This window comes from Pecten maximus, chromosome 8 (assembly GCF_902652985.1).
Source record: "Pecten maximus chromosome 8, xPecMax1.1, whole genome shotgun sequence".
Lineage (NCBI taxonomy): Eukaryota > Metazoa > Mollusca > Bivalvia > Pectinida > Pectinidae > Pecten > Pecten maximus.
In genome coordinates this window covers 44,050,081-44,062,106 of record NC_047022.1, presented here as the reverse complement: position 1 = coordinate 44,062,106, position 12,026 = coordinate 44,050,081, and the positions used below count along the sequence as shown (strand labels likewise).

The following is a 12,026-nucleotide window of genomic DNA, read 5'->3' as shown; positions in this document are numbered from 1 at the left end:
ATACCTGTATTATTTTTATCTACAGACTTTGGATTCTTGTTTGAAAGTTCCCCTGGAGGGAATCTCGGCTGGGAGCCTGACTTCAAGCTCACAGAAGAAATGGTGCTAATCATGGGTGGGGCGATGGAAGCTGCTCCATTCCAGTGGTTCATGGAACTTTGTGTCCAGGGATATCTGGCTGTCAGGTATTCATCAGGGGGTCTATAGAGTGACAGAGATGTAGGCTGTCAAGTATTCAACAGGGGGTCTATAGAGTGACAGAGATGTAGGCTGTCAAGTATTCAACAGGGGACTATAGAGTGACAGATGTAGGCTGTCAGATATTCAACAGGGGGTCTATAGAGTGACAGAGATGTAGGCTGTCAGGTATTCAACAGGGGGTCTATAGAGTGACAGAGATGTAGGCTGTCAGGTATTCAACAGGGGGTCTATAGAGTGACAGAGATGTAGGCTGTCAGGTATTCAACAGGGGGTCTATAGAGTGACAGTGATGTAGGCTGTCAGGTATTCAACAGGGGGTCTATAGAGTGACAGAGATGTAGGCTGTCAGGTATTCAACAGGGGACTATAGAGTGACAGATGTAGGCTGTCAGATATTCAATAGGGGTCTATAGAGTGACAGAGATGTAGGCTGTCAGGTATTCAACAGGGGGTCTATATGGTGACAGAGATGTAGGCTGTCAGGTATTCAATAGGGGTCTATAGAGTGACAGAGATGTAGGCTGTCAGGTATTCAACAGGGGGTCTATATGGTGACAGAGATGTAGGCTGTCAGGTATTCAACAGGGGGTGTATAGAGTGACAGAGATGTAGGCTGTCAGGTATTCAACAGGGGGTCTATAGAGTAACAGAGATGTAGGCTGTCAGGTATTCAACAGGGAGTCTATAGAGTGACAGAGATGTAGGCTGTCAGGTATTCAACAGGGGACTATAGAGTGACAGATGTAGGCTGTCAGATATTCAACAGGGGGTCTATAGAGTGTCAGTGATGTAGGCTGTCAGGTATTCAACAGGGGGTCTATAGAGTGACAGAGATGTAGGTTGTCAGGTATTCAACAGGGGGGTCTATAGAGTTACAGAGATGTAGGCTGTCAGGTATTCAACAGGGGGTCTATAGAGTGACAGTGATGTAGGCTGTCAGGTATTCAACAGGGGGTCTATAGAGTGACAGTGATGTAGGCTGTCAGGTATTCAACAGGGGGTCTATAGAGTGACAGAGATGTAGGCTGTCAGGTATTCAACAGGGGGTCTATAGAGTGACAGTGATGTAGGCTGTCAGGTATTCAACAGGGGTTATAGAGTGACAGAGATGTAGGCTGTCAGGTATTCAACAGGGGTCTATAGAGTGACAGTGATGTAGGCTGTCAGGTATTCAACAGAGGGTCTATATGGTGACAGAGATGTAGGCTGTCAGGTATTCAACAGGGGGTGTATAGAGTGACAGTGATGTAGGCTGTCAGGTATTCAACAGGGGGTGTATAGAGTGACAGAGATGTAGGCTGTCAGGTATTCAACAGGGGGTCTATAGAGTAACAGAGATGTAGGCTGTCAGGTATTCAACAGGGAGTCTATAGAGTGACAGAGATGTAGGCTGTCAGGTATTCAACAGGGGACTATAGAGTGACAGATGTAGGCTGTCAGATATTCAACAGGGGGTCTATAGAGTGTCAGTGATGTAGGCTGTCAGGTATTCAACAGGGGGTCTATAGAGTGACAGAGATGTAGGTTGTCAGGTATTCAACAGGGGGGTCTATAGAGTTACAGAGATGTAGGCTGTCAGGTATTCAACAGGGGGGTCTATAGAGTGACAGTGATGTAGGCTGTCAGGTATTCAACAGGGGGTCTATAGAGTGACAGTGATGTAGGCTGTCAGGTATTCAACAGGGGGTCTATAGAGTGACAGAGATGTAGGCTGTCAGGTATTCAACAGGGGGTCTATAGAGTGACAGTGATGTAGGCTGTCAGGTATTCAACAGGGGTTATAGAGTGACAGAGATGTAGGCTGTCAGGTATTCAACAGGGGTCTATAGAGTGACAGTGATGTAGGCTGTCAGGTATTCAACAGAGGGTCTATATGGTGACAGAGATGTAGGCTGTCAGGTATTCAACAGGGGTCTATAGAGTGACAGAGATGTAGGCTGTCAGGTATTCAACAGGGGGTCTATAGAGTGACAGAGATGTAGGCTGTCAGGTATTCAACAGGGGGTGTATAGAGTGACAGTGATGTAGGCTGTCAGGTATTCAACAGGGGTCTATAGAGTGACAGTGATGTAGGCTGTCAGGTATTCAACAGGGGGTCTATAGAGTGACAGAGATGTAGGCTGTCAGGTATTCAACAGGGGACTAGAGAGTGACAGAGATGTAGGCTGTCAGGTATTCAACAGGGGGTCTATAGGGTAACAGAGATGTAGGCTGTCAGGTATTCAACAGGGGGTCTATAGAATGACAGAGATGTAGGCTGTCATGTATTCAACAGGGGGTCTATAGGGTAACAGATGTAGGCTGTCAGGTATTCAACAGGGGGTCTAGATGTAGTGGGAGGGTAGTTAAGGTACCTGTTGAAATACCACATCCATCAAAATAGTACAGAACATCATAGATGTTTACATTATTAGATTTAGACTTGTGTTTTTATAATGATAAATTGTTCATGAAAAAAAATAGCTATCAAATGTCTTTTATTGCAGGCCATATCAGGAAGAGATTGTCTCCCTTGTTTCTCTGATGCTGGACACTGGGTTACCGTGCTTCAGGGGTCAGACCATTAAACAACTGAGGTCAAGATTCCGACCCAATGCCTCTGAGCCCGAGGCAGCCAACTACATGCTCAAAGTGGTGGAGAAATGTTATCTGAGCTGGAGGGCCAGTTCTTATGACAGGATACAGTACCTACAGAACCAGATACCATACTAATAGTGTCAAGGTATCTCAACTCTTATGACAGGATACAGTACCTAGAGAACCAGATACCATACTAATAGGGTCAAGGTATCTCAACTCTTATGACAGGATACAGTACCTACAGAACCAGATACCATACTAATAGTGTCAACTTAAGTCAACTCTTAAAGGTCAGGGTTTAGTGACCTGAACTCTTATGGTCAAAGTTTAGTTACCTGAACTATTAAAGGTCGGCGTTTAGTGACCTGAACTCTTATGATCAACATTTAGTAACCTGGTCTCTTATGGTCAAAGATTAGTGACCTGAACTATTTAAGGTCAGAGGTTAGTGATCCGAACTCTTTAGTACAGAGTTTAGTGATCTGAACTTTTTTAAGGTCAAGGTTCGGTGATTTGAACTCTGAAGTTTTGTTATTTTAACCTTTAAGGTCAAAATGCATTGATGTGAACTCATTAAGGTAAAAGTTTAATTATCTTAACACTTCAGTTCAGAGTTCATTCGTAAACCATATAGTTAATTTGGTACAGTTATATAATTTCTATGTTAATTTATTTCCATTAGTTATAATGAGTGTAGCTTGTATTGCCGACGTAAGTCAAGTGTTATTTAAGTTTTAATTAATCTACTATGAATCATTGTCATTAAAACAGGCGAGTAGTGTGCTACATATAGCCATCATGGTTTAACTATCATACTTTAAAATCACTGTTTTCTCCCGTTCAAAATTTTGTTTTATTCACACAATTCAAACACAATTAAATACCCTATGAATATTAATATTTTTCTGATCAAATAAAAAATAAGATAAATGGATATTGCTCTAATATATATACCTCAGTGTACTTAGAAATGTACTTAATTGAACTAATAGTTTTTACCTACTATCCTCTTAAGTAATAGCGTGTACTTATCGACCCGTGACTTAATTATTATGGACACATGTGACATGTAATCTGAGTAGTCGTTTGAGATTATTTATGTTTTAATTATCATTGATATGAATATTTTTTTGGGAAATCCAACATATAAATACTCAGCCCCGACATAAAGATATGTATTAAGAGGTAATGTTAGAGATTTAACAAACAAGATGTCAGAACAAAGATATTTTATTTAATGTAGGTATTTAATGTTTACATCAGTTATTTACCTGATAGTAACATTCCATGCTCTGTTATTGAGTCCCACAAACCAATGTTTGGGGACTTATTGTTTTTACTCTAATTTCTTCTTATTATGATTATGTAATAATATTCTTACTTTTTCTTCAGCTGCTACAGTTTCCATAGTTTTTCTCAGAAAGTAGTACGTAAACATACTCATTTGGGGGTCTAAGTGTACAACAGACTTTTTAACCTCTATTAGAAAACCAAGATGATTGGATTTAGACTTTGGACTCCTATTTAGGTGAAAATTGCTTTAATAGGTGACACTTCAATAGGTGTCACTTCAATAGGTGTCACTTCAATAGGCTAAAGGGAAATCCCCACAAGCCTGATCTGGCATGCCTAGGTACACACTCAACATTATTTCAAGCTCCCTCTTCCCACTGTTGACTTAAGTTGACATACCAATCTGACAAGTGTTGATTTGCTGAAAACAGCACCTGACATACATTTATCCAGTACTGTTACAATGACATATAATAGATGTCCAAGACTTTGGAAAACAAATTTGTTTATTTTGTTAGGTTACATTTTTTCCATCATAGTAATAAATATAACCAATATGGAGGATTGCTACATTTCACTTTTGATATCACTGTCTAGGACATTGCATATTGGTAAATGTGAAACTAGACCTAATTTAGTAAAACATGTTTTAATAACATACAATGGTTACACTAACCTTTGTGTTCCTATATGAATAAACAACATCCCAAAAAATGTACATGTAGTCTACCATGTTGTGTAAACTTCTAGGGGCGATCCTAATAACTAGTACCGGTACAAAATACAGAGAGAGTTCATGGGGGCGATCCTAATAACTAGTACTGGTACAAAATACAGAGAGAATTAATGGGGGCGATCCTAATAACTAGTACCGGTACAGAATACAGAGAGAATTAATGGGGGCGATCCTAATAACTAGTACCGGTACAAAATACAGAGAGAGTTAATGGGGCGATCCTAATAACTAGTACTGGTACAAAATACAGAGAGAATTAATGGGGCGATCCTAATAACTAGTACTGGTACAAAATACAGAGAGAGTTCATGGGGCGATCCTAATAACTAGTACCGGTACAAAATACAGAGAGAATTAATGGGGGCGATCCTAATAACTAGTACTGGTACAAAATACAGAGAGAGTTAATGGGGGCGATCCTAATAACTAGTACCGGTACAAAATACAGAGAGAGTTAATGGGGCGATCCTAATAACTAGTACTGGTACAAAATACAGAGAGAATTAATGGGGGCGATCCTAATAACTAGTACCGGTACAAAATACAGAGAGAGTTAATGGGGCGATCCTAATAACTAGTACCGGTACAGAATACAGAGAGAGTTCATGGGGGCGATCCTAATAACTAGTACCGGTACAGAATACAGAGAGAGTTAATGGGGCGATCCTAATAACTAGTACCGGTACAAAATACAGAGAGAGTTAATGGGGCGATCCTAATAACTAGTACTGGTACAAAATACAGAGAGAGTTAATGGGGGCGATCCTAATAACTAGTACTGGTACAAAATACAGAGAGAGTTAATGGGGCGATCCTAATAACTAGTACCGGTACAAAATACAGAGAGAGTTAATGGGGGGCGATCCTAATAACTAGTACCGGTACAGAATACAGAGAGAGTTAATGGGGGCGATCCTAATAACTAGTACCGGTACAGAATACAGAGAGAATTAATGGGGCAATCCTAATAACTAGTACCGGTACAAAATACAGAGAGAGTTAATGAGGCGATCCTAATAACTAGTACCGGTACAAAATACAGAGAGAGTTAATAGGGGCGATCCTAATAACTAGTACTGGTACAAAATACAGAGAGAGTTAATGGGGCGATCCTAATAACTAGTACCGGTACAAAATACAGAGAGAGTTAATGGGGGCGATCCTAATAACTAGTACCGGTACAGAATACAGAGAGAGTTAATGGGGGCGATCCTAATAACTAGTACCGGTACAAAATACAGAGAGAGTTAATGGGGCGATCCTAATAACTAGTACTGGTACAAAATACAGAGAGAGTTAATAGGGGCGATCCTAATAACTAGTACCGGTACAGAATACAGAGAGAATTAATGGGGGCGATCCTAATAACTAGTACCGGTACAAAATACAGAGAGAGTTAATGGGGCGATCCTAATAACTAGTACTGGTACAAAATACAGAGAGAATTAATGGGGGCGATCCTAATAACTAGTACTGGTACAAAATACAGAGAGAGTTAATGGGGCGATCCTAATAACTAGTACTGGTACAAAATACAGAGAGAGTTAATGGGGGCGATCCTAATAACTAGTACTGGTACAAAATACAGAGAGAGTTAATGGGGGCGATCCTAATAACTAGTACTGGTACAAAATACAGAGAGAGTTAATGGGGCGATCCTAATAACTAGTACTGGTACAAAATACAGAGAGAATTAATGGGGGCGATCCTAATAACTAGTACCGGTACAAAATACAGAGAGAGTTAATGGGGCGATCCTAATAACTAGTACCGGTACAGAATACAGAGAGAGTTCATGGGGGCGATCCTAATAACTAGTACCGGTACAGAATACAGAGAGAGTTAATGGGGCGATCCTAATAACTAGTACCGGTACAAAATACAGAGAGAGTTAATGGGGCGATCCTAATAACTAGTACTGGTACAAAATACAGAGAGAGTTAATGGGGGCGATCCTAATAACTAGTACTGGTACAAAATACAGAGAGAGTTAATGGGGCGATCCTAATAACTAGTACCGGTACAAAATACAGAGAGAGTTAATGGGGGCGATCCTAATAACTAGTACCGGTACAGAATACAGAGAGAGTTAATGGGGGCGATCCTAATAACTAGTACCGGTACAGAATACAGAGAGAATTAATGGGGCAATCCTAATAACTAGTACCGGTACAAAATACAGAGAGAGTTAATGAGGCGATCCTAATAACTAGTACCGGTACAAAATACAGAGAGAGTTAATAGGGGCGATCCTAATAACTAGTACTGGTACAAAATACAGAGAGAGTTAATGGGGCGATCCTAATAACTAGTACCGGTACAAAATACAGAGAGAGTTAATGGGGGCGATCCTAATAACTAGTACCGGTACAGAATACAGAGAGAGTTAATGGGGGCGATCCTAATAACTAGTACCGGTACAAAATACAGAGAGAGTTAATGGGGCGATCCTAATAACTAGTACTGGTACAAAATACAGAGAGAGTTAATAGGGGCGATCCTAATAACTAGTACCGGTACAGAATACAGAGAGAATTAATGGGGGCGATCCTAATAACTAGTACCGGTACAAAATACAGAGAGAGTTAATGGGGCGATCCTAATAACTAGTACTGGTACAAAATACAGAGAGAATTAATGGGGGCGATCCTAATAACTAGTACTGGTACAAAATACAGAGAGAGTTAATGGGGCGATCCTAATAACTAGTACTGGTACAAAATACAGAGAGAGTTAATGGGGGCGATCCTAATAACTAGTACTGGTACAAAATACAGAGAGAGTTAATGGGGGCGATCCTAATAACTAGTACTGGTACAAAATACAGAGAGAGTTAATGGGGCGATCCTAATAACTAGTACTGGTACAAAATACAGAGAGAGTTAATGGGGGCGATCCTAATAACTAGTACTGGTACAAAATACAGAGAGAATTAATGGGGGCGATCCTAATAACTAGTACTGGTACAAAATACAGAGAGAGTTAATGGGGGCGATCCTAATAACTAGTACTGGTACAAAGTACAGAGAGAGTTAATGGTGACAGTTCTCACCATATTTACACTAGTGACTTGAATTATAAAATGATGATTGTATTTTTACTTGTTAACAAAAAGGAATTAAAATTGTCTGCATGTATAAGTAGACAAGGATTTGATGGATGCAATATCATAATTTCTATGGTAATATGATATTTCATATATATAATATATTTGAGGATTATGAAAATACAAAAAATATTGTCCATATATGTTTTAATTTGAAATGTAAGACTTCATCTGTTATGTAAGGGACATATTCTGTCATTGTTTAGAAACATCACCATGTATAGTTTTGTGTTGTATTTGCCTGTAAGCTAGGTATACATATATAAACAAACTAGATATCAATATTGTCAGATTAACAACTCACATTTTTCTTACAACATTCGAAATAAGATAAAACATACTTTAACCATAGTGCTCTGTGTTTAACCAGAGGAAACCATGTCCACATGTTAATGGGTTCCGTCAATTGACATTTCATGAGTGCACTATAATCAAACTTGTGGAGTAAACTGTATTATAAGAAGCAATATGTATTCAGTGTAGATGATGAATGCAAAATATGTGCCATGGTCATCTTCATTCGGTTATTTAATTTATTTACTAATATTTGTAGTCGTGTATATAAGTCTGCATATACGCCTAGGAAAAGTCAATGTATCAGCAAAGTTGTCTCCCTTTCATGTATAATTGTGAAACAAAGGGAGAGTTCTCTCTCGTTCAGGTAAATGTAAAACAAAGTTAAGAGAACTATCCTTCTCAGAGGCAGTAAGCAAGGAGTGTTCTCCCCTTCAGATATGATTGTGAAACATTAGTATGGTGCTCTCCCCTTTAGGTCATGTGGTGTGGAATTAGAGTGCTCTCCCTTTCATGTCACGTAAAACAAAGAGTGCTCTCCCCTTCATATCATATGTAACAGAATTTGAGTGATTTCCTCTTCGTGTCATGCAAAACAAAGCGTTTCCCTTCCATTTCATGTGAAGCAGTGATGGAGAACCCTCCTGTTCATGTCACATAAAACAAAGAGTGCTCTCCCCTTCATTTCATTTGAAGTAGAATTAGAGTGCTCTCCCCTTAATGTCATGTAAAACAAAGAGTGCTCTCTCCTCCATTTCATGTGAAGCAGTTGTAAATGCCCTCCCATTTACATAATTATGATATAATTATTGACCTAATGGTAAGAGCTATGTAAATGGCAATATTTGTTATAAGTATGGTATAGGAACCTTGCAGTATGATGGTGACAATGATGTTCTGGTCGAGTGTGATAAGTAGCCAAATGAACTAAGTATTATAGTATATTATTGGATGTTTTCTTGTTTTAATTTGTTATTGTTTTGTTCTTTCTATCTTTTATGTCATAATGTGTGTGATTTTAATTGGTCTGACAGGCTGTGTATAAGTTATTGATTATCTGACAGACTGTGTATAAGTTATTGATTATCTGACAGACTGTGTAGAAGTTATTTAATTCTCATGTCATTTGGGAAACAAAAACTTCATTTGGTACCTTTGGAATTTTCTGAAACTCTTCTGATATAATTTCCTCACTGAAGTTTATCTGTGATTCTTTCTGAAACAAAATATTAGCCAGATATTATCAAGACAGCACTTAAGTTTTCATCAGAATTTTTCTGAGACCCTTTCAGGTATAAAAACACGAAAGTTGTGTAAAGATTTTATTTTTTTATCCATCAGCTTTTTATTGGGAGTTATGTCCCCTTTTGGGTAATCTGTAACCAAGGCATTCTACTTCATTCTACATTGTACTACTGTCCATAAACCAATAGACTTGTATGAAACTTTGATTTCGTTAGTTTTTATGTGAGATTAGGGATATTGAAGTTTTCCTGTGATGTGATTCAGTTTAATTTACCATCAATAGTAATCCATACTCCTCACATACACTGCTTTTCAGTTAGATTATGTTAAATTATAAAGATATTAACAAGTAAATCAATAAATACATGCTAAAAAGTGTTACTGTGTAAATCAGGCATATAATTATTGAGATCTTCAGTTAAATTATTATCTATAAATATAATGAATACTACATTATTTTTTATTGTATGTATGCTTTACCAATGTGTTTTTAACATTGATGTGTTTTCTATTCTGACCTATGTTAATTTTCTGTGATTATATTTAAGTAATTATAATCATGGCAGTGCTAGAGTGTACACTAATAAATACCTTAAGCTGATAACAGATGCTTTCCTTTTAAATTCATGCCAGGTCTGCTTACATGTATTCTCAAAAAAAAATATCAGATTAATGATTCCTTGTATTCTATACTCAGTACTAGTAAATCATTTGAACAGGACTAAATTTCCAAATGCTGATTATTTTTACATGTATCAGCAGTTTTTGCAATATTCTGGAGAAAGGTCAATTGAATGGAATCTTGATTCTCAAATTCTTTTAATCTGTTTGGTAAAAAATAAACTGACATAGGTATTGAATAGCATGAAAATGATCACCATGTTATGTCGGATGGTAAAGACTAATGATACAAAATCGTCAGAACCCGTTTTAAAACACTGGTGCATTTGATTAGTCCTAAATATATAATTAAAGGTTATTTATTTAAATGTGTTATATATGGTATTGGTATCTGTATTATTGTGTTAATTGCCATTATCTTTATTTCCTTCCAGAATTAAAGTTGAAACATAGAAATAGAGATTACAACATGTATTTGGTAATGACCTGTGATTACTGATTGTAAACTGAGGTGAATTCTATTTCTGTGTGAGGATACAGGAAGATTATACTTATCGTTAAATAAAGTGTATTCATGTGTAATTAACAAACAGGATACCGGGGCCCAGTTGTTCAAACGGTGATTAGCTTAATTACGTGATTAGTGAAAATCTTCTTTCTCCTTTACTTCAAAGCCTGAGTGTGTGTATTCCTTAAAATAGACAGGTAGGAAGAAACTGGCAAGTGTTAGAGTTTTATAAAATTTTGTCAAGTTAGTTTTACCAGACATTTTTTATCTGGATTTTTAAATTGTTGTTAAACATGCAGTGATTAACCTAATTACGTTTTGGACAACTGGGCCCAGTAAGTGTGATTTAAATTATTTTATTATTATTATTATTTGAGTAGCATGACAGATGTATTCTTTAATATTGAGTAAATGATTTTACAATTTGACATCTCTCCCACGTTACCACTTACCTGGGGTTTGATCAATCTTACTGGCTCAGACCAAATCTTTAGCCGATCGTTTATGTAGTATCTGTAAAACAAATGTTATTATCAACTTCTAGTTACTGTACATAACGTTTTTAATTAACAAAGTTCTTTAATTTGAAATGTGCTTATGTACATTCCTGTATCTCCTAACACAGAAGTTAAAACTACATCCCTGTCAGTATGAAGACGACAGGGTACAGTAGTATATCTCTCTCCAGGTTCTAGTCTGTCTGCCCGTGACACGCTGGAAACCGTTACTTTAAAAGTGTCGACAAACTATCCCGTAGTTAAAGAGGTTCACACAGTTGACATGGTGTAAATGGAGTCAGAAGAAAGCCTGCTAGTTATTGTGCTATGGAGACTGTTCTCCAGAGTTGTTACTGTCATGTATACGATATAAATTATGAAAATCTATCTGAGAATTGTCTTTTGTTATCAATTAATTTGTATTCATATACACTTTCTCCCATCATTCACAGATTGGTCTTCCCCTTTACCAATTCATGATTTCTCTGACCCCTTAGGTGCTTTCTGTCACCCAATGTAGGGTATGATAAATAACACGTGCCGGCAACAATACAATCACGTCACGTCGGCATTGTTTTGCATTTCAATTTCTGTTTTATATTTTTTATAAAAGCTGAACCCTGCGAAAATAAAAAAGAGTTTGATGGGAGAAAAAAATCATCCCTACCTTGAGGTAGTAATAGAGAAATTTCCAACCTTCGATGTGATATTCCTGATCGTCTAACTCTTAGCTCCAGGAATATTACCCCCAACGTTGGAGATTTCTCTGCCACACCCCCGATGTAAGGGAAGATTCTATTAGTCATTGATCAGTAACCTGATGGATAAATATTCTATGATTTCAAGGCAATTATTCACGTTGCAGGAGAAACAAACAGTCAATAGAGTAAATTTGATTGTTAAATGACAACAACAGAAAGTAGTGCACTACACAATATATCCCTC

At 37.7% G+C, this 12,026-nt stretch overlaps 1 protein-coding gene across 1 annotated transcript in view; it reads left to right on the top strand.

Annotated features, from left to right (window-relative positions):
• The window catches only part of LOC117332351 (phosphatidylinositol 4-kinase alpha-like), a gene marked incomplete in the record, with an annotated part of 90,553 nt that extends 79,080 nt beyond the window's left edge, over nt 1-11,473 (top strand). The window contains 3 exon segments of the mRNA XM_033891237.1: nt 26-185; nt 2,688-4,328; nt 4,359-11,473. Of these exon segments, the coding sequence (XP_033747128.1) occupies nt 26-185; nt 2,688-2,913 (386 nt within the window).
• Nucleotides 11,474-12,026: the final 553 nt, after the last annotated feature.